We start from the raw sequence: 24,417 nt of genomic DNA, 5'->3' as shown, positions 1-24,417 counted from the left end.
GAAAGAAGAATGAAATACACGAAAACAATGGACCCTGAAGACCGAAGATATGAAGACAAGGACAGCGGGAGCAGTGAAGACGAAGACTACGAGCACCTAACTATCACTATGAAGAGAGAAGAAAGAAGAATGAACATCACGAAGACAATGGACCGTGAAGACCGAAGATGTGAAGACAAGGACAGCGGGAGCAGTGAAGATGAAGACTACGAGCACCTAACTATCACAATGAAGAGAAAGGAAAGATGAATTACAATCACGAAGACAATGGACCATGAAGACGAACTGCGAAAGCATTGAAGATGAAAACTACGAGCACCTAACTATCACGACGAAGAGAGAAGAAAAAAGACACGAAGACAATGGACCGTGAAGACCGAAGAAGTGAAGACAAGGACAGCTGGAGCAGTGAAGATGAAGACTACGAGCACCTAACAACCGTAATGAAGAATGAAATCCACGAAGACAATGGGACGTGAAGACTGAAGCTGTGAAGACAAGGACAGCAAGAACAGGAAAAATGAAGACTACGAGCACCTACTATCACGATGATGAAGACAGAAGAATGAAGAATGAAAATCACGAAGATATACATGGGCCGCGAAGACAAGGACAGCGAGAACAGTGGAGATAAAGACTACGAGCAACTACCAATCGTGATGAAGATGAAGACAGATGAAAGAAGACTGAAAATTACGAAGACATACATGGGCTGTGAAGACTGAAGATGTGATGACAAAGAAAGCGAGAACAGTGAAGATGAAGACTACAAGCAACTAAAAATAACGATGATGATGCAGACATGAAGAAAAAAGAAAAGCATGAAGTGACAACATTTAAGATGAAGACTACCACAACCTAGCGATGAAGATGAAGACATGAAAATCATTAAAGACATACATCGAGTCGTGAAGAATGGGGATAAAAAAAAGAACAGCGACATCATTGAATATGAAGACTACGATCACCTAACAGTCACCATGAAGATGAAAACATGAAAAAAGAAGAATGGAGATCACTGAGGACATACATCGGGCCGTGAAGATAAGAAGAAAAGAGAAGCGAGATAATTTTACATGAAGAATACGACCACCTAGCACTACCACGATAGGGATGAAAACATGTAGAAAGAAGAATTAAGACTACGAAGATATATAAATGGGCCGTGAAGTCTGAAGATGAAAATGATAGGACAACGAAGAATGAAGATCATTGAAGACACATCGGGCTTTGAAGACTGAAGATAAGAAGATAAGGACAGCGACAACATTTAGGATGTTGCTATCATCCTACTACGTAGCATTTGAGTTGAATATATGAAAGAATGAAGATCACGAAGACACATACATGGACCGTGTAGTCTGAGATTAGTATAAAAGGACAGCGAGAACATTTAAGATGAACACTACGATAATGAAGAATTAAGATAAAGGACACGAAGAATGCAAATGTGAATACATGACCGTGAAGACTAAAGATACATAGAAAAGATCAGCTAGAAAATTTAAGATAAGCATTACGATCACCTAATAATCAAGACGAGGGAAGAAGCATGGAGATCATTAAGACATACATTGACTGTGAAGACTGACGATAAGAAGAAAATAATAGCGAAAACATTTAACAATATGATAGCAAGATATGACGAAATAAGAATGAAGACAGAAGACTGAAGATATGAAGAAAGAAGAATGAGAACACGAGTGGAAGACTACGACCACCTAGCCATCAAATTGAAGATGAAAACATGTAGTAAGAAGAATAACGATCATAAGACATACATGGGCTGCGAAGACTGATGACTAGAACAGCGTGCGTGGGCATTGTAGAGATATAAATTCTGGAATTTATGAAGATGAAGACTACGAAGAGCGAGCAATCATTATGAAGAAAGAACTATAAACGTAAACAGTGAAATATATATAAGTTAAATAATAAATTCAAGTAGTTTACTACTAAAGTAGTGTTCAATACTGAGACAGTTTCAGGATGTAAACTAAATTATACTAATAATTCTAGATGAAATACAAACACTGAGTTTCATCTAGATTGAGTAAAAAAAAGAAAAACGAAGAAAAAATAGATAAATGACGACAATTAACGCGATGGCTGAAAATAATTCAAATATTATTAAAACACTATTACATTCAACGATATACTATGTTGGCATAGTATCACTATGTCAACATTAAAAAGAAAAAAAAATGAGGACAAAATAAGAAGACAATGTATAGAAGCAAACAAAAAAAGCAAGTCTACGAGAATTATACAAACCACGGAAATTAATGTAAAGAGGAAAAAGCATTGAAACTAAAGTTCATAAGGTCAATAAAATAAAATTCTGAATATTAAGAAACAAAACAATCCTTGAGACGTAGATAGAAAACAAATAAAAAACATTAAAGATAATAAATAGTTCAACGTTGTAAAATGAAGTAAGAATAATGAAAAGTAATTAACATATGAAGAATTAGTATGACCATGAAGAGGGGCAGCAGATGTGAAACAAGAGAACGCTACAAAATAATTAATTATTTGAAGAAAAATTTAAGGTAAGAAGAAGCGGCCAGTGTACGATTTCCTCATATTGAAAATTAAAGTTATTGAATATTAAAAGGAAGAACCTAGCAGCGTGATAAGATAAACAGCAAGACTACTCTACAAATAGAAACCGACCACCAATTAAAAAGAAAATTAAACATGGTGATGGATATTTGTAAAACGTAAAATCCTACCGTCCATAAAGATCAAATATCTTAATATAATATAGATGAAGTGTAATAAAGTACAGATAACAATAGGACTAGACACGAAGAGCGAAACAAAATCGCACCAAAATAATTGGACCATCATCACCAAACCAATTTTAAAAAAAACACCAAAAAATATTAAGATCCTTAACACAACCACACAGACAGACGTTAATGTTGAAAATAATAAAGGAACGAATTATCTAAGAAGAAAGTGTTTAAGTAGGATATAATCCTAAAAAATAATAATGAAGTAACAGAAAATGGACCGTTAGCGCACAAAACAACAACTAGGAAAACTACATCAGCTAGAATGAAAAATAAAATTTTCCTGTAAAACACAAACATTGAAATTACATTGAAATGTTAATGTTAAAACCTGGCACACAAGCAAATAACGAATAAACAATGAAAAATGAAGGAAAAGTAAAGTTTATCGAATATTTCAAGATGAAGAGAAACTGATACAGTAGAATAAAAGAACACAAATACCCTAAAACATCATAGGAGGTGAAAATTTAAAAAGAAACAAACGAACAATACTAAAATATGATGACTTTCAACAAAAAACTGCGATTAGCAGAAATGAAGATGAAAACAATAAACACACACCAAGAGGTAAGAATATCATATACTTATTGACACATATAATTTAAAAAATATACTAAATTAAACTTACTTTGTAAGTAAAAAAATTATATTATCACAATTATACACATATTATAGAAGCCTAAAATATTTTTCCCTTATCTTCATCCACAATATTATAATTGATAAATAATAATTCATTTATTTTGTTTTATCAAATTTGTTTTTTTTTTTTCAGGTAATTACTACCATAAGCAGGGGAGCAAAAATATATGAAGACACAAAGAAAAAAATAAAGAAGAATATATTTTTGTATATAGCTGTATGCTACATGCGAAGTTGTATACGTTTGTTTTAGAAATAAACGAATGAATTCTTATCAATCTTTTTATTATACCATAATAGTGTATTACATACGAAATTATCGTTCGAAACCTAATTCATATTATTAAGCTACTGGAAAGTAAAGAAGAAAGAAAATATAGGAATACTAAACAATATAATAATAATTAGACATTATTAACGTATGAAAACCATTTCATAATCCTAATAGGATAAAGTATGTTCGTGATCGTTTATTTTTATTATTTAACCTATTAAATTCCAAGTAAGATAATTTTTGGAGTTAAGTGCGAACTTTTGCCCTTATGAATTTTGATCGAAATGCATATAGCATGAAAATGATGAAATGAGAATGCAACCAACGAAACCAACCAAAGTACTAAGTAGTAGGTACTACATTTTTTTGTAATTGCAAAAAATTGAGAAACGGTGTGACGGTGATTTTTAAAGTATTCATTGGAATGATAATATATAAACTACAATTTTTTAGTTATATTTAATTCACATAGTAACTTACATAAAATTTATCAGAAAAAAGATTAAAAATAATGTATTGGAGAAAATGGCTTCGCAAATGAGCTTTAGTTTTTTTATAGATAACAATAGTAGGTAGTACATAATTATGTTTTTAAAGTGCAGTTACAAATGATATAAGTATAGGTAAAACCTTCATTTACCACTGTTTTATTAGTGATAACCAGCTTTAAAAAACGCTGGAGGTTCAGAAGAAGTTAACGGAGTTACAGACAGGGGCAGTTACAAACAGGCATAGTTTTATAGAAGGTGTTTATATTAGATATCTGTGAGACATTATCAGTTAATCCTCCAGATTTTTTTTAATACAGCTTCACTCCAAAATTATTGAAATAGGGTGGATAATAAGTATAAATTTAAGTTGAACAATACTAAGAACCTAAAGCAAAAATTATGTAATTTATACCGAAATAACTTCGAAAAGTCTGAGGGGCGTGGTTTGGGATCGAATTCAGCAGTAGACAGTTCGTGTGCAGACCGGTTAATACAATCATTTGTTAACAAACGTTATTTCGAACACGGAAATTACCGCAAATTTGCATTCACTCTTGATCGTATAATAACTTTTTTTGCTTCAATAATATTAAGTGCGCTCTATGTCTATCGACATTAGGTTATAAACTGAGTTTTTTCCATTAAGTTTTTTTAGTAAATATTAAGAATGTACATTTAAATATAATAATAAATATTTTAATAAAAAAGGATGACTTAGCACTATATTATAATTATAAGAGAACAGAAGTAAAGTCAAAACCCAAACTCAAATTTCTTTATTCAATATAGAAGCATTACACTTACTTATTGATATTCAAATTAAACACTACCACCGGTTCGGAAAAGAAAATACCCTGATCTGAGAAGAACTGGCGAATGAAACTCAGCGGGTATTTTTTTTTCAATCAAAATTTTATTATTTACATACATTGAATATGAATCGAAATAGCCTCCTGGCTATCGCGATCGTTACATTCCCAAGGTATGCTATCAATCATAAACTTTTTTAACCTCGGTCAATAATCTATTTTTTTACCACAAATGTCGCAGAACTGTCTACTCGCCAATCCGTTAATATGGAAACTCATTCCAACTTAACAAAGTGCATGGCATGGTATTCGTTTCTAATAAAATCCTACAAATTATTATTATATATATACATACATACATATTTAATTGATATGTATTATTCAACTAGCCGTGTACACGTTGGGATATTCCAACAAATCACGAATAATCCAAAATACACCTGAAGATGGTCTTTTACTTTAAAACAGAAGCAGTTGGTCATTTTAAAATTCTATGAAGATTGAAATTATTTTACTATAGATAGGATAAAATAGAATATAGATGATAAAAAGCATGGAGTACTTAAATGCGACTCTTTAGGTGCTTATCGTATTTAACTTGATTTTATAACAATTCAATCGCTCATTAAATAATATATATTACTGTAATATTTTTTAATTGCATGAAATTTCATTTTGTTTATTATGGATGTTATAGTAGTTATATTATGTATCTAATACATAGTAGTTTTTGTGGAACAAAGTAACAAACTACAAAGTATATTTTTGAAAGGCGGAAATATTATTACATATTTGATATATACAATAACGAAACGCAGTAATTTCTTTTCAAATATTTATATATATGTATATCATATAAATATTTTAAATTAAAATGGAGTTAGCGAAATAAATCGATACTAAAATAATTACAGCCTTTTAAAATTTATATAAATGTACTTACTACGCTTTTAAAAATTTTAAATATTAAATTTTCATTGAACGCGAATGGAACGAAACGAAACGAACGAAATCTTACATGATAATGTCAAAACATCAATATTTTGACAGAAAGTGTATACATTATTAAACACAAATAAATATTCGTAAACTTAACGTGAAAGTAATCTTTATCTTAATATTATTGGAATTCAAAAATAACCTTGGTGCATGTAAATTATTTGTCAGGGTATAGTTTATTATAGTACATCAAATGATGGAGATGGAGTGTTTTCATATTTGTACTTTCACTTATTTTCAGTGACCAATAGCTGTACTTCAAAAGCTTAAAATCTAGAGATACAACCAATCAACATATAAAATAGCACCGCCTTTAATAAACTAGTTCTCCATCGTCTTTTCTTATTTTGCCACGACGACTTTGTCAGAGTTAAACACCGTGCTTATGCACGAAAGCTTATGCTTTTAAGAATATTTAACAATGAACTTAGAATAATTTTTACTAGTTGGTGATTTGGATACAGTGAAAATGGGCATGGAGAAGTATAATGAGGTATTTATATATTTATTTTATTAAAAGATATATTGTAATAAATAGAATAATTTTAAAAGGAATTAATTAAAAACATATTAAATTAAACTTCAGGATGATAATTCCGAGTATCTTTACGGACCGGAGATTCTTCAAAAGTTGGATTTTAATAAAAGTCCAGCTAAGTTTAATCCACCAATAAGTGCTACTAAACCTGGTGAAGATTGGATGGTTGTAAGACCTTTACAACGAGCTGATTATAATAAAGGGTTCTTGCAACTGCTCAGTCAGCTTACAAGCACAGGAAATATTTCAAGAAAGCAATTTGATGGTAAGTTTAATTAATTTTAAATTATTATCTTGAGCTTATATAATATAAATATTATAATATTTTTCAAAACAATTAGTGCATTATAAATCTATCATGTAATAATTAATTATATTATATACATCAAATAAATATATTTAAATATATCATGTAAAGTATGGAACATATGCCTACTATATTTCAGCCATACTAATTAGCATTCTTTCACTATTCAAGTATGTGGTTACCTGTTCTTTATTTAACAATTCTAGGTATGCAAAGGATGTGTACTTTATTTGGTGACCTTCTAAAACCTGTATAGGTGTAGTTTAGTGACATTTACAACTTCTACACTTCCTGTTAATTCAATATACATTAAAGATATATTTTCAAATAAGCAAAATATATATTTAGCCAATAAATAGTTCCAAAAATATTTTTCAACTATGTTTGTGACAATAACAACAACCACTTTGTAATTTTTTTAGTAAATTATGTATAATTAGTATTTAGTAACATTTATAAGTCAATTATAATCTAATATATATTAAAATTTGTATTTGTATTTCAGAGCGATTTACCCAAATGAAGAGTTCAGGTGGATACTATGTAACAGTTATTGAAGACAAGCGTATTTCGAAAATCATTGGTGCAGCCACTCTTACAATTGAACAAAAATTTATACACAATTGCTCTGTCGTATGTATTATTTAAAGAAGAAGTTTAAAAAATAAAATATGTACATATAAGTAACATAATTAATTTTTTTCAGAGAGGCCGCCTGGAGGATGTTGTTGTTAATGATACATATAGAGGCAAACAGCTGGGCAAATTGTAAGTTATTGGTAACTTTTAATTTATATTTCCTTTTTTGAACATAAAAAAATAAACTTATATGTTTTTTACAGAATTGTAGTTACTGTGTCACTTCTAGCAGAAGAACTGGGATGTTATAAGATGTCACTAGATTGCAAGGACAAACTTATAAAATTCTACGAAAGTCTCGGTTACAAACTGGAGCCCGGAAACTCTAATGCTATGAATATGCGGTAAGTTTAAAAGTTTAAATATTTATATATATACATTTTATTCATAAAACTTATAAAATATTTAAAAAATCCTTTTTTTAACAGTTTTGAAGAGCCATCCTGACAATTAGCCGCTGGGACATCCGACCTGCGTTCTAAACTGTAAGTAGGCATGGACAGTCGAGTGGTCATCGCAGCATCACCACTCTCCAAACACACTTATCATCATTACATAATGCTTAGAATAAAAAGTTTTATTTGTAAGTGATTTTATTGGCGATATATATGTTTTGTTGTGATAACTGCTTGTTTGTTCATGCTCTTGTAGTTGCAGGGTCAATTTTTTTAACCATCAAATGTATATTTTACTGGAGGTCTTAATGGTACGGTAAAACCTGCATTTGATGGAGTTATTGATTGATTTTGGATGTCTTAGCACATGATTTTGATTAGCTTATAAGATTTTTTTTGCTCATCGTAGTATTCATAATTTTTGTATCATTCATACTTAATTAACATTTGCTTTATATTGTGACTTAATTACTTTGTAGTTTCGATTAGCAGTATACATATATTGATAAATATCATATTAAATGTTTTTGCATTCAATTTGTGTTTCATTTAACAAACATATTTTTATTTCTCATCATTTAATTAACAATTTTATTAATGTGTTGGACTTTTGTTTCCCCTTATTATTTTAATACCTATAATATGAAGATAATTAAATGCATAGATAACAAAAGTGTACCTACACGTTAAGGATAACTTTTTTCTAGCTACTTGAGGACATCTTTTGTTTTAATTATATTTCGCTCGGTCGAAGTCGAAACGGGAGCTAGTTTTACACAAAAGACATTACATTATACTTTGTATATGTTCTATATATTTATTATTGCTGTATACTGTAACTGGTTTATAAAGTTTTTTTTTTTAATTGTAAAATATGCATATTGTAAACGTACCTTTACTAATAAATAAATTAATGTTGTCTCCTTTGCAGGTCTTACCAACAGTGAAGTAAAGTTATGTAATATCATAATTATTTGTAATGAGTTAGTTATCATAATTAATTACTTAACTTCATATTTTAATTATTTAGAAAGGAATAAATTATTCATAACTTATGTAGCATTTTAATTACATAATCTTATACGATTATAGGTATATTACTAAAAGAACCATTTAATTAATAATGTCAACTACAAATTAAATTTTCCATACATAAAGTAGGTTAGGGTAATTAATAATAAAAAAAACAAATACTGAAAATTATATAATTTAATAATAAATTTTCATAAGCATTGGAAAATGTATAATTTAAATAATATCTTTAATTAGAATAAAGACGAAAACATAGTCGAGATTGTTATAAATCTGCAGTCGATATGCTTGAATCGTTCACACTTAACATTCGGCTTGGTTAATAGATATGGAAGTAAAGTGAAGTGAAAGGGCATTGAAATCTTAATAGAGATTTCAATGACAGCTTAACCGGTCGCTCAAGACTAACCAAAACTTATCAATTATGTCTGAATCTGTGTATTCTTCGTATTTCTGAGTGACTCCGAAGATAAATTTGTCTGATTTCAACTGTTTTTAAATTTTCTTAACATTCTCAAATTTTAAACATTTTTCGACATTAAAAAAGGTAATTTTTTTTAAATATACAAAAATTTACCGATAATATAAAGTATATAGCAGGGCTGTGCAATGTGCTCCTAGGTATTATTGGGCCATTAAAAAACTGCATTTACCGGTAGGCCACGGAAAAATATACGAATTAAAAATGCGAAGATGAAATATGCAGACGCAGCTCAAATTCAATAATTACTTCGTCAAGCGCTTCAGGTGGTCAAAAAAGGTGTGTTCTTCAAAATTATCCACTTCTATGTAATCTTTATTATTATTTTGGATGAATATTTCATAATAAATTACTTGTTCCTTAGGACAACTTGTTATTTTTGATCTAATAAACAATAGCTGTGACGTTTTTAAAGTGTATTCTACGACCTTCGCTATTGGACGTTAGTTATTTGAGTGTTTTATATCAGGAAATAGGCATGTGGCATAAACAGATACAGATCTATTTGTTGAATAGATAACAAACGATATATATCACGATTAAATTGATGATAAATATATTTTAATAATAAAGATAAAATATTGCTGAATAATGATAATAGTATGGACAACTTAGACATCTTATGTTGTTGACAATACTCTTTTATCATTAATTTCTCATTGTTTAAAAATTGTCACCAATATAAACTTAAGTCCTTGATTTTCTATTTTTTTTTTATTTTTATTATATTGATTTGTTTGTCAACTGCTAGTCAGTATTTTGCTAGTTAATAAAACAACGTCTTTAAATAAAAAGAAGGGTATCTCAAGTGGAACGTGGTTTGTTAACATAATATTGTCTAAACAATAATAAAAATATATTTAAAGTTGATTTGGTTGAAACTTAATACAATGTAAGTACATTTAATTATGAACGTGGCATAATTAAATTATCTTTAGATGGCCCACGTCGCTCACGCCTCACGCCGCCTAGTGATACCATAGTTAAGAGTAAAACTATCTGTATTGGATATGTCACCTCAGTTTTTTGATTAAAAATTTTAATCAAATATTTCGTGTAGTACGATAAGAATATCATATATTATTTATTGCTGTAAATAAAAATAATCATTTGAAAAAATGGTCATACACGATTTGGGGCCTTGGAATTACTAAAACGTCCACCATTAAACTTGCTCCGCAGATATTGTCAACAAGTGATAATATGAGTACTGTAATTAATTTTTATCATTTGAAACTTCGATAATATCCCGAGCAAATAATAACAATTAATTTTTAATAAAAAAATACGTAAGTACGAATGCGTTTCGATTTCTTGAGCAACTGGTTAAGAACAGTCATTACTGGAAGAGTTGACGGTTAATTACAATAAACCTTAATAGTGTATTTATCATACATGATAGTGCAAAGTTCTTATCTAATATTATATATCTGCATTATGTGATAAGTAAAATAAAAAAATATATAATAAATACATATATAGTTCTAGTGATTAATTGCATATATATAACATATAGGGTGTTCGCAGTATCATACATAGTTAATCAGCTGTATCCTCGAGCACGATCAAAAATCATAATCTTACTGGAGAATGTATTTAAAAAAAGGCACATAATTAAATGTTAAGTGGTCCTGACAATAGATGTTGGCATTAGAAGAATATAAAAGTATTCCTTATATGCAAACTATATAATTTTATGTGCATGATGCCTGAAATTGCACCGGCTCACTCATCCTTAGCAACAGGAATAGCAAAATAGATTGTAGCTTTACCTAGGTATATATAGGTGGAATTAAATATGTAAGTGATATCAAGCAAGTTAAGTTCTGTCAATCGCTAATCAAGTTTTTTTTGTTAATATTTAATTATTTCATATAAAATGTTTTACTTGAAATGCGCGTCATTCTCTGTGTGTTTTAGTAAATTCTACACTATAAGACAGTATAAATAAACATTTTATGTAGCGAGAACATTATAGCTAGAAAAATTAATTATGTTAATTTGATAGTAAAAAATAATTATTAAAGACTAAAAAGATTAACATGTGGAATGTTATTATTCCCACCCATAAAATCTTTATTTAAAATAAAACAAAACTCATTACGAACACCCTATATATAATATAAATGTATTTATAAGCTAACTTTTACAGCACAGCACATGAAACAAACAAAACTTTATTTATCTATGGGCCGGAGAGAGCAACTCGAGTCTATCAATCCATAAAATTCGAAAAAACGTTTACATTAATGAGGCACTATTCTATTGTGTTGTATGACTAATACTCAGTCACTATATAAAAAAAACCTGTAGGTCTATTCACACAAACCCCTCCGCGTTAAATTTAAAACAAATATAATTTAATTTGAATTATAATGTTTTGTTAATCCTCACGCACACTAAGTTATATTATAAGCACGAGCGTCACTCAATACTAATGAACGCTGATTAATTTACGTGCAGGGGCGCGCCTTCATGAGTGAATAGATCTTTAACAGATAATACAATTGTCTATTGACATTTAAAAAAATTATTGAATCACAAATACCCATCTGATATATCGTATGATTTATCTGTGAGTAGAATCAATGGTAGCTCTCAATCACATAGACAATTCTAGTATCCGTAAGAAACAAATAACTTCATGAATATAATAACCAGACATCAGCCAGCGCTGGTTTATCAAAACTGTAAAAAAAATATTTCTTTTGTGATTATAAATTTACTTTAGACTTCTACTTCGTTCCCTCTACTTAGGGCCTTGGAAATCAGTGGTGTCTTATACAGTCACGTATGATAAATACAGTATTAATGACGTGGAAGTAATTAGAAAGGAGGAGGGGGTGTCGTTATCTTGGTACCAAGTTTCATGGGTCCCTGACCACGAGCGCTTCTTCTTGCTTCCATTTCACGTTGCCTTTGTAACTTCCTCTCTTCTCGTTTACGTCTCATTTCATCCATTTTTGATGCATTGTTTTCTGTAATCAAATATAAAAACCTTTAAAGTATTTTCCATCATTATGAGAGAGATGGCTCAATGGTGCGAACACGTTAATCTTGAACAAAGAGCTTCTGAGTAACAAAATTATTACCATCAGCGTTCTCCTCGATGGGCTCGAACTCCCCGTCCTCCCAACCGCCGAGGGAGTCGTTGCTGTTCTGATGCGCGGCGACCCGGTGTTCGGTTCGATGCTCAGTCCGGTGATCTACTCGAGGACCGCGCACGTACGTCGCGTTTGCATTGTTCACGTTGGGCTCCGTCCACTGAGCGTTGTTCCAGGTCTCTGAAGGGCTCGCCAGTTCCGCTTCTGCTGCCTGGCGATTGTTGAATACAATCATTAAAACAAAAGTATTCAGATTAGCAGCCATAAAAGCTAAGTATGCTTAGCTTGCTATACGCTTTTGAATTATTAATTATGAAGAGTATTGTTTCTTCTCAAATTATGCATTTACTGCTTTACATAATCACTCTGGGCATTTATTTTGTCTTGATTATTTTGACATAATCTGCAGTGGTGCGATAGAGGTGCCGGCCTACGTACAGGTTGCTCCTGCAGCGTGCCCCACTCCTCGTTGTCCCAGTCGTCCTCGCAGAGCGCGGCGAGGCCGGGCGTGGCCTGCGCGCTGCCGCTGCTCGGCGGAGACTTGGCGCTTGCGGCTGTTGTACCTGAACAAAACAACATTTTTGCAAACATACTATTAACACTACGAAAGCATAAGCTTGTAACTTCTATTATCCGATTACACAGAGTTAGTAACATTATTGTCGGACAAGATTAAAATTTTTACAACAGTTCTAGAAAACATTCATATCCAAATAAAAAAGAAAAAATCGTTAAAGAGAGCGTGCTTGTGCGGATATTACAAAACTAATGACTTCTCAGTAGACCGCACAACTTGGGAATGAGCAAACTAACGATACCAAATTTATGTTTATAAAAACATCGAAAAGTTTTTCCTGATTGTATCTAATGTAAATCTGAACTATGAATACCCGTGATAATGCTAATTATTATTGTTACCCAATATCATTATCGTTAGTTAATAGCCTACGACTAGAAGCTAAACTTTTCGATAAAATATCTATCTGTGATAATAGTAAAGAAAAAATTTTGCTTAAAGTATTACAAGATAGGGGGGGTCCGTAGCTACTAAGTGAGCCGGTGAAGGCAGGGAGCCGGTCTACTTCCCCGCCTTCAGATATGTTGAAGCGTAATAAAGCAATCATATATGGTAAACTAATGTCAAATATGTCAAGAAAATGATAAGGAGAGGCTCTGGTCTCATCCACACGCTAGTAGCTGATTCGACCTTCTTAAATTACTGTACAATACATTACATATCAAATATTTTTTAACATAATATCAAACTTCTAAATTTCGGTATGTTAACACTTCCAGTTGCAACAGTTCTTTGTTTCTATGCATCGAGTGTACCGTACGAATTGTCGAACTACCCAACATAATTTTTATAATTGTATTATTGTTTTTTAAGTGAATGTAAATTCTTTAAATAAAGTTCTTAAACCCGAAGATATTTACACATTAAGTTTTTGAACAGTTTAGAATTAATATAGAAAATAAAGGCCTTGCAAATGTTAATGTAAAATATTTTAAGCAAATTGGATTGGAATCTTAAATATAATGATATACCCGCACTGGAATCTATTTCTCCCCACGCTGTCATGTCCCAGTGTTCGGGATCGTAGTCCGAAGCGGACTCGCTGTGTTCGAGTGACGTCATCGACGTTACGGACGAGGTCGTAGTGGACATACTGCTCGATGACGGTTGCTCTAAAATTAAAAAACTATAATTAAAATACTATACTTATGAAATCTTATTCTATAAACTTCCAAATGAATTAAAAAAATATATTATTGTCTGCCTGTAAATTTGGCACTGCTGGGCTAAGGCCTCCTCTCCCTTTGAGGAGAAGGTTTGGAGCATATTCCACCACGCTGCTCCAATGCGGGTTGGAATACACATGTAGCAGAATTTCGTTGAAAGACACATGCAGGTTTCCTCACGATGTTTTCCTTCACCGCCGAGCACGAGATGTATTATAAACACAAATTAAGCACATGAAAATTCGGTGGTGCCTGCCTGGGTTTGAACCCGAAATCATCGGTTAAGATGCACGCGTTCTAACCACTGGGCCATCTCGACTCTTATGTTATATAATAATGCACTTTTTATTGAAATTAATTTCATTCGTCCCCGTGCGAGCGGCAGGACTTGGCGGTGGCGGGCTGGTACGTACCGAGCGAGCCCGGCTTGGACAGCACGGACTTGGGCGCGTGCTGCACGCGCGCGGTGTCGGAGTGCGAGCGGTAGAACTTGGCGGTGACGGCAGTGACGGCCCAGCCCGCCCACGTCGCCGCTGCATTGCTGAGGGACGGTGTCGCGGTGTGGACGTCTGCTTCTGCAAACATTCATTTACTTGAATTATATAGAAATTCAATCTCTATACAAAAATATCTGATGACTTAAATAACACTGCACTCTACAATAATAAAACTATTTCACTTACCCATTCCTTCTTTTAAACTGGGGTCTTCTGAAACTTTCTCCAATTTACCGAGGAAACCTTTAATAGTTCTAAATGCTGCATCACGAACCTAAAAATAATCAAATATTAGTTGATAGCGACTCACATGAGTTGAATGTAATGTTGGTTGTGGATGACCAACATTTCAGCAATTTGAGGTGAGACTTGCCTGCTTCTCTGGATCAGCTGTCAGCGGGCAAAGCGCAGGAAGCACTCGATTCGCAACTTCAGATAACAGGAAATACTGTTGTGTGGCCGCTAGAGCTAATACACCGGCTTGCCTCGCTGGCGGGAAGGCATCTCGAGTAGCTCTTACGAACGCTGATACCAGAACTTTCTGGCGGATTTGAGGGTGTAGATGAGCAGCAATTTTTCCTAAGCATACAGTTGTGTTTGTTCTGAAAATAATTATATTGATACACTTACCTAGAAAATAGTATATAGACATTACAAACGGCAATAGTTGCGAGTGATTAATATTACTTTTTAATAAATTTGGGTGTAGTAAGGACAAGCCTCAACCCAAGAAATCCGTTGCCCTAGTTAAAATAACCCATCCAATATAATTAAATCAAATTGATCTATCAATTTTCACCAAAGTAAAGACTTTTTAATAGTAAACTCCTTAGTTTTATGATGAATGCAATAATTCCAGCATAATTAATGTTAAAAATTAAAAAAACTATCCCAAATTAAGAGCTCAGAGATCCATTTTTAGTCATTGTTTTCTAATATTTTAGAAATTTTCTCAAGAATAAAATTCTAGCTTTGCTAATGTATATTTGGACTTTTCCTACTTATTGACTTCTACCGAGAAAAACCAGCAAGAAACTCAGTAGTTACTCTTTTTCAACATTTAAAAATACAGTCATGTTAGTTAAATACAATTATATATGTATGTAGTATGTGTATGCATCCAGACAGGATATATTACATACATATATAATTGTATTTAACTAACATGAATGTATTTTTAAATGTTGAAAAAGAGTAACTACTGAGTTTCTTACTGGTTATTCTCGTTAGAATCTATATTCACTTAATATAGTTTGTTAAATGACGATTCAAAAGTGCTTGTAAAAGCCTACTTGAATAAAGTATATTTTGATTTTTGAGTTATTATTATTGAGTATTTATCAAATCATACCTGTATTTATTTCATGCCTTCGTCAAAATTAACACTTGACGCTTTTATAAATAATCTTTTGTGTACAATAGGTAGTAATCTCACCTAATTCCACCTTGATCATCTTTGGATTGCAGTCTAGCAAAATGTCTAAGCACCTCTACATTCAAGTTGTTATAGTTTAACTTTGGTGCTAAATGGACTATTGATTTAACAGTCTGTTCTCTAATGATTGCATTCGTGTCCAAGAATCCGTGTACTACTTGAGGAAATATTTGGTCATTTACCTGTAAAAAGCAAAACACATTATTATTTTTTTACTAAAAATAATTAAACTACAAGTCATTTTCTTTTATTGTCTGGCCGAAAGTCTTATTTTAGAGTTTAAGTCTAATAAAATATTTTATTTCAATCATAAATATATTTCATTAGACATTTAACCAATGACAGATATGGTCCTATTATGATCACATGCAAACAGCCAATCACCATTGTTTTGATAATTTTTACTTATTGTATGGTTTAATATTGATAGCTAAAATGATATGAATGCAATGCTTTGGCTTTGAAAAAACATTTAAATCTTTTTGGCTAAAAGTATGACCAGCTATTGTGGCCAAACATCGGTATCAGACATCCAACCCCCTTCAGTTGAAAGTTATTTTCTTTATAAATAAATTGGATTTTAAAATAAGAACTAATTTACTCACAGTAGAATTTTGTAGATGCATAATAAACTGGTCCAGCTGTTGCAGCAGTCGCGACCTTGTGGTTCGGTCGTTGGATGCAAACAACTTCACTACGCATGGAACTATTTGCTTTTGGTAATCCGCATCTTCTAATAGTTTTCCTAACTGTAATATATTTTTTAAAGTACAATTAATGTATTATTATCAACATTATTGTCTCATGTGATACACATTTAACAAACTCTTGAATATAATATTATAATCATAATATTTCATTATCAATATGTCCTCTTGACTTCAGTCACAGCAAACAATTTCAAACACTAACTATCGCCAAAGCATATTTTACGATGTACAACTGTGCCAGCAATCTGCTACAGCGAATATCTTGAAAGAAAATGCAATAACTTTTTATTGGCACATAGTTCACCTATACATACACAGAGACTATGAAAAATTGTTTATTGATGAGTATCATATAATATACCTTAAACATAGGAGCTAATACTGCAGAACCGGCGTCACCGTAATGGAATGCTGTAAGCAATTGTGGTAGAATTTTATGAACGCATACAGGTTCAGGGAAATTGTCCAAGTAGCTGCTCAGTGTCGAGAAGAATTTCCCTTTTTCAATTTTGTCTTTGATTTGTATCTCTTCTAGGAAAAGCATGGTATCAATTAGATCATTCTTAAAATATCCTCCCATTTTTCGACATCTGCAAGTGTAAATTATTCCCATTAGTAGTCATAAAATAAATTGATCAAACAATTAAAACTATGCATATATAATGATAAAAATATATACTTTAATTTATTACTATTTATTATCGATGTTGACTTACTATAAAAATTAAATCATTATTGTTTTTTATACAGGTTTAGACCATTCATCAATTTTACTTCGTTCAAATATAGATCGAGGAATAAGTGAGCAAAGTAAAGTACAAGTGTAGAGACTGTGTCTATGGGTGGAAATTACCATTTGGTTGTAGACATTCTTACAATGAATTTAAAAAAATACTAAAACCTTGAAATACATATAATATAAATCAAGTAAATCTCATATCATAAGAAAATTTGAAATATACATTTAGTATTTAATTAAGTTAACTCTCTCTATAATTAAGAAGTTATAGTAAAATAACTTCTATGCAGGCATTAATTGCTTAGATTTATGTAAGCAATAATTTATGCTACCTTGTGATGATATCCGCAGGATTAGGTCTCGAAGCAGGATTTGCACTGACTAGCTCACAATATAAAGTACATAGCTGTTTTGGTATCTTATCAACAGTTTTAAGTGCTGGTTGGTTTGACAATGGTCCATTAAATGCTTCCCATATTAAGCAGCCAAGGCCCCACATGTCTGTTGAGCTGTAAAAATATATTTATGATGTATTGGAGTAAGTTTAATTTGTTTCTTTTGGTCAATGTTGTCGAGTTGGTAAAGTACCACATATTTATTAAATATTTTAATCTAAAAAATGTTAAATTAGGTTTATTATTTTTTACATTTTGAGGAATCATAGACAATTATTTCATTTGCAAAGTATTTTTACATTACTTAAATCTTCATTGTTTTAAATAAATTTTTAAAATTGAGAAATGGACTCAATTGTCAACTTCAATTTAACAATCATATCTAACGGTTCTGAATTAGGTCATGACTAAAAAATGTATTGAACAAATTACATTTGATTGTTGAAACAAAATAGGACATACACGGTTTACACATACTACAAATAATGGAATTTCATATATTATGTGTGTACACTATATAGAAATATGTTTAAGTGTTTAGTAAATAAATAAATTTGGGAAGTACATCAACAAAAAACCATATGATATTACAAATAAAAAGATGTATTATATTACAAATTATTACTATTCCTATTTAATTAATAATGAATAGGATTTCAAATACTTTACAAAATTATTTAATCTATAGGATGACTGTAATGTATTCCAAATCTTATAAAATATATTAACAAAGCTCGAATTATAAGAAGCAAAATAAACCAATTTAAAATGATTAACCTTAATTGGTCTCAATGTTTTGTCACAGTAAAACCGTTTATTGTTTACTAAACAATAAATTATTATTATATTATCACTGTGACACACTATACCACTATTTTTTATTTTTATATTTTTTACAAATAACACTTACCATTTTGTCATAGATTTCAATTTAGTTTGATCTTTCTTCTCTGGTGGGTCATAGATCTCTAGTTTTGGTAATATTTTTATTGGCAAAGGATTTGAATTATCCTGCCCATGAGCTGATAGGAATTCAAATCCTCCGAGCTTCCACTCACCCGCAAGTGTTACAAACACTGAGTATAGACACACATTGTTGTGTTTCAAGTTTCCATCATTATTAAAAAATGATAATGCCCTCTAAAAAGATATAATTTCATTAATCAATCTTGATAATGTGTTACAAAGTTAATAAATTAATAAAGGTAACTTCTTTTGTTAAATCAGTTTTTTAATTATCATAGATATGTTAAAGTCAAAACTTCTACTTACAGTAATTTGGAAAATACCCCATGCCAGGAATAAATCCCGCTGCAGACCCTCTAGTTTATTATCTTCTATATTAGTAGCTAAAGGTTCTACATATTCTGTAGCTACGTATAAAAATTTTTCAGTTTCACAGCTATCTAAATAATGTAAAAGGCTTGGATGTCTCATAGTCTTTAGTTTCTTCAATGAGGCTTTTGCTATATCGAATTGAGTTTCAGAATTTTTATTAACATCGAATAAAAATATTGACACTTCGTCTTGAGTGCCCCTTTTCTTGCCTTTGTGTAATGTCCACACACTCCTGTCCTCTAGGCCACGCACAGGATCGCCCACTTCGTAAGGAAAGTCCTTAGCGGGATCTCGCGAGAAAAAAGACCACATATTGAACAATACTATCTACTGACTATTTACAAATCACGTTCATATTTTCAGTAACAATCACAATGGTACACGTATTTTCATAATACAAAAACTCTTAAATTTGTATAATATTTTACAATAATGTACAAATTGTCTATGAAGATAAGATCAAGAAAACTATATCATAATTATTAATTAATTATGTTTATAGAATAATTCTTCTTTAAAAATATGACGGCAAAACGAATACAGTATAATAACTAATAAGTGAATGACATATCTTTTCAAGTATTGCTAGTATATTGTTGTTCGAAATACGTATGTGAATTACACGTTGATGATTCAACGTGTAATTCTATTGAAATGGATTTATTTTAAGTGTAAAATAAGTCAATTATCACATTTCTCTTAAAGGGATAAAAAAAAAGTGAATATTGAATAAAGTTAGTAAAAATTGAATTACAATATGCAATCAATAACGGACTTTAATATTAAACAAATATACCATATCCATTGGTTTTAAAGAACTTTATAAACATCAGTGAATAAAATCAAACATTTGATTAAATATTTGAACATATAAAACTCAGATTTTTTTCATTGATTCATATTTTATTGTTTAAAAATATATAACATGTCTATGTGATTCAAAAATAATTAGATGAGTATTCCAAAAAGACTAACGGAAAATAAGTTTTTTTTTAAGACCTTGGTAGGTGAACTTGCACGTGATGATAAGTGGTCAGTGGTTTTAAAAAATAATGGTGTCGTAAAAATAATAATCATTCCTTGCTCTACCAACCTTAGCAACTGAGATGTTATGTCCCTTGTTACTATAGTTACACTGGCTCACTCATCCTTACAACCGGAACACAATATTAAGTATTGCTGCTTGGCGGTAAAATATAAATATATAAATGAGTAGGTAGTAACCTACCCAGACGTATACAAACACATTTTTTTTTCATTCTCCAATGAAAAATCGTCATAAATCTTTATTTATATAGCATGGGTATTACAAAGCATTAAAAGTTAAAACAAATTATTTTGTAAATAAGAAAAATATAATTAAGTTTATACATAGATATTTAATTAGTTTTATAAAATTATTGAACCTGAAAGTATTTGAATAAATATTATATAGCTAATGTTAATGCTAATGTTCATACATAATAACTTAACATATTTGAAACTATAAAGTTTCAAATATGTTAAGTTATCATGTACGCTTCGTTGTGCATGAAGGAATTTATCTGTCAAACAGCTGTTTTTGACTTTTAAAGAATCAAATGTAAACTGTAGAGGTTATGGTACAACATTTAATTATATTTCAATAATATATATCTTTTAAAATTCCAATAATTGTGAAATCAATTTAAATTCGATCAATATGTCTAAATCTGTGTCTCGTTTAAAATCTATGAAAAAAGTAGCTGATAAAATAGATCATTCGTCAAAATTAAGAACCGATATTCCTGCTGGAATGGCTGCAGCAGGTCCTCCTCTAGGACCTATGCTCGGACAGGTAGAGTTATAGAATACTTCACATTGTTCTTTGATGAAATATGTTATTGAAAAGAACTAAATTTAATTCAGAATATCATTTTAGCGTAACATAAATATAGCGGCATTTTGCAAAGATTTCAACGAACGAACTGCAAATATAAAACCAGGAATACCATTACCCACTCGAGTCAAGGTTAATCCCGACAGATCATATCAATTGGTTATCCACCAGCCTCCAAGTTCATTTTTTCTTAAGCAAGCTGCTGGTGTTACCCGTGGTGCAATGGAACCAAGTAAATATTAGTTGTTCTTTTTAAATCAATTAATTATTAACAATTTATTCTTTTTACTAAGACTGAATTTTGTTTATTTACATATTAAATAAGTATAATATAATTTATTTATTTTTCAGTGCGTGAAATTTGTGGTAAAGTAACATTAAAGCACATATATGAAATTGCTAAAATCAAGTCTCAAGATCCACCTCTTGAGTGGAAATCCCTCAAAGACATCTGCACTATGTTAATAGCAACAGCAAGGACATGTGGAATTGAAGTTGTGAAAGAACTTAATGCAAAGGTATTTAAACTACACTATAATAGTTTTCTCTCATGTTTTAGAGGCGAGGCTGTTGTTTAAAGGTATAAAAAGTAGCCTATCACCTTTCTTTGGGTTCAAGCTTACGTTACACCAAATTTATCACATTTGGTTCTGTGATTCAATTGTGAAAGAGTTACAGATACAGTTACTTTCGATTGAATAATAGTAGTCTAGACTATACATCACAATAAGTATTATTTTTTGCTGTAAATTATATTATGTATAACTTCTTAGATAGAATTGTAATAAAATTCAAATAATCAATTCGTATTTTAATTTGGAATTGTGCACAAAACAAAAACAACAAACAAACATGTAAGTTTGTATTCTCAAAAGTGTGTAATGATATTAATCATAGATGATTCTGAACAAATATTTTATGTAGAAAAATAAAAGTACAAGTTATTTAAATTTTTAAAAGTAAAATCCAATTAATATGTAATAATAATAGTAAATGTACATTTCAAATTATTGCTCATAAATTACAGGGTATTTCAAGTTTTTTTGATACCTAAACAATTAACTTAAAACATGAAAATTTGGTTTTAATTTTTAGGACTATGAAGAGTTTCAACAACACAGGAAGTCTGTTATTGAGGAGCAAAAGAAGGTATTGCAAGAAAAGAGAGAAGCAAAGATGTTACGAACTGCTTAATAATATTTAAATGTAGATAAATTAGATTTATAGTATTAATAATAATAAAATTTAAAAAATATATAAACTTGAATGTTTTAATTTAAAAGAACGGATGGATTTATATAAAGATTTAAATTGGTGTAGATAGTAAAAAATAAATAAAACAACTATTTGGCCTAAAAATATGTATTGAATATAAAAAACAATTTTTCCCATAAGTACTATAATTGAATTAGTTTTGCTTACTATACATGATCTAAAATACTATGCAGATCAGTCTACTTATTGTTTTGCGTTTAAAACTAGTCACAACATTCAATAAATAATTTGAAAATTAATAAACTAGCACCTAGCTTATGGCTAATCTATGTTATACAGATCTAAAAGCTGATATAAGAGAATTAGATGTTTTTTATTAAGATCTTTTTCTGATAATACTTTTTCATACAGCTAATTGATTACAAGTACAAAGCTTGCTGTCAATTAGTCGTTTGATATTTATCATAGTCAAATATAATTACAATTAACTTCTCAATCCACCAGTCATTTAATATTTAGAAATAGTTCAGGTATCACATCACACGAAATTTAATTAAAAAGCTAAATTAATGCATAATACAAAAAATATTTTTTTCATGTATAAAAATAACTTTTCTTTTAATATTAAATTTACTTTTAATCTTACACTTAAGTTATAAGAATATTCACAAAAATAATTTCTTTACATTTTTTTTTTATATTATATAAAGATGAACATTATAAAAGATTTTTTGTGTTGCATATGCTACACGTATATAACGAAAATTACATAGCTTGTTTATGACATGAAAACTTGGTAACGACAAAATACTTGACATGGTAGTTTTGAAATTTAACTTGGCAACACAGAACAGGGCCTTGCAATTATTGGTTCTAATTTTTTTTTTATTTCAATATAAATGTCGATAGTAATTTAAAAAAAAAACTATATACTCCATAGATAATATAATACAATGTATTCTTTTAATGAATGAATGAATTAATTATATTTAATCATTTTCAGTGTAAAATAGAGCAACTTTAAGTACTTTTACATATAAATATAATACCTTAACATGTCAAGCCATTCTATCCAAGCATTTTTTATAGACGTGTGTAAGATAAAAGAATATGCTGTTGTTAAAGCTGAAAGTTTTTTTTTGGAGGAACAAAATATCACTTCAAAACTTAATCCATACTATTGCGAGGTAATTGAAGGATGGTATGTATTTTGCACACATTTGCCGTAAGATTAAAAAAAAAAAAACATATATTTTTAAGATCAAGCAACACCAACATTTTTTTTTCAATTTTATATTTTTAAAACTTATAAATTTTTTAGTAATAAAAATAATATATATTTCTTTCAAATGTAATAATAATTTACATAAATTATAACAGTATACTTTGTACTGTGACTGATATTAATTTGTACTTTAAGGTTAATGGTTTTATAATTGCGAAAAAATAACGTGCGCCAATTAGGTACTATTAATATTTACTAAATCAATTTTGTTATCAAATTGAAACTTATTACGGGACAACTATCGGTTTTACTCATAAATATTGTATAAGGGATGATTAGTCAAACATTGCTGTGTATTCTTCATTCAGATGTCAAATTAATAAATCACAATATATCTAATTTAATATATATAATAATGTTAAATCAGAAATATATCTGTGTTCAATTAAACGCCCTTATAACAATCTTTATAAGCTTAGATCTATTCACTAACTAAGGCGGCACCTCCACGTTAAAATATCGGTGTTTTAATATCTAAAATAAACAAATATAGTACAATTAGTATTTTTTTGCTGTCTTTACTTTATGTTTCGCACACACTAATATATCTTGTGAGCACGAGCGTCACTATACTAATGCACGCCAATGATAAATTAATTTGGACGGGCGCACCTCCGTGAGTGAATAGATCTATAAGGTAGTATGTCTAAATAAATGCCGTAGGAATAATAAGTTTGTATATAGAAGATA

The 24,417-nt window shown here is 30.2% G+C and overlaps 3 protein-coding genes and 1 long non-coding RNA gene across 5 annotated transcripts; 3 read left to right on the top strand and 1 right to left on the bottom strand.

The window, feature by feature from the left end:
• Positions 1–1,731: 1,731 nt before the first annotated feature.
• Positions 1,732–3,717, top strand: LOC135193825 (uncharacterized). The gene is made up of 3 exons (XR_010309449.1): positions 1,732–2,037; positions 2,075–3,368; positions 3,577–3,717. It is a non-coding gene; the product is annotated as an uncharacterized LOC135193825 (long non-coding RNA).
• A 2,436-nt stretch (positions 3,718–6,153) lies between these two features.
• On the top strand, positions 6,154–8,432 carry LOC113404291 (probable glucosamine 6-phosphate N-acetyltransferase). The gene is made up of 6 exons (XM_026645159.2): positions 6,154–6,509; positions 6,603–6,819; positions 7,367–7,494; positions 7,568–7,629; positions 7,704–7,844; positions 7,929–8,432. Exons 1-6 carry the CDS (start codon positions 6,486–6,488, stop codon positions 7,945–7,947), a joined length of 591 nt encoding a protein of 196 aa, XP_026500944.1. The 5' UTR covers positions 6,154–6,485; the 3' UTR covers positions 7,948–8,432.
• Positions 8,433–11,265: 2,833 nt separating this feature from the next.
• On the bottom strand, positions 11,266–19,935 carry Yata (yata). Of its 2 annotated transcripts, none has more exons than XM_026645157.2 (13): positions 19,304–19,935; positions 18,942–19,171; positions 17,969–18,145; positions 17,259–17,487; positions 16,793–16,936; positions 16,188–16,369; positions 15,126–15,354; positions 14,939–15,026; positions 14,669–14,830; positions 14,061–14,201; positions 12,951–13,075; positions 12,501–12,723; positions 11,266–12,386 (listed from the first exon to the last, which is right to left on the bottom strand). In XM_026645157.2, exons 1-13 carry the CDS (start codon positions 19,679–19,681, stop codon positions 12,235–12,237), a joined length of 2,460 nt encoding a protein of 819 aa, XP_026500942.1. In that variant the 5' UTR covers positions 19,682–19,935; the 3' UTR covers positions 11,266–12,234. The 2 variants fall into 2 exon arrangements, with proteins under 2 accessions (XP_026500942.1, XP_026500943.1); XM_026645158.2 differs by having other exon boundaries at positions 14,067–14,201.
• A 994-nt stretch (positions 19,936–20,929) lies between these two features.
• Positions 20,930–22,488, top strand: LOC113404296 (large ribosomal subunit protein uL11m). Its single transcript, XM_026645163.2, has 4 exons — positions 20,930–21,185; positions 21,270–21,459; positions 21,579–21,745; positions 22,323–22,488. Exons 1-4 carry the CDS (start codon positions 21,051–21,053, stop codon positions 22,419–22,421), a joined length of 591 nt encoding a protein of 196 aa, XP_026500948.1. The 5' UTR covers positions 20,930–21,050; the 3' UTR covers positions 22,422–22,488.
• Positions 22,489–24,417: the final 1,929 nt, after the last annotated feature.

This window comes from Vanessa tameamea, chromosome 19 (genome assembly GCF_037043105.1).
Source record: "Vanessa tameamea isolate UH-Manoa-2023 chromosome 19, ilVanTame1 primary haplotype, whole genome shotgun sequence".
Taxonomy (NCBI): domain Eukaryota; kingdom Metazoa; phylum Arthropoda; class Insecta; order Lepidoptera; family Nymphalidae; genus Vanessa; species Vanessa tameamea.
The sequence above is the reverse complement of the archived record's forward strand: the minus strand, read 5'-3'. Positions and strand labels throughout refer to the sequence as shown.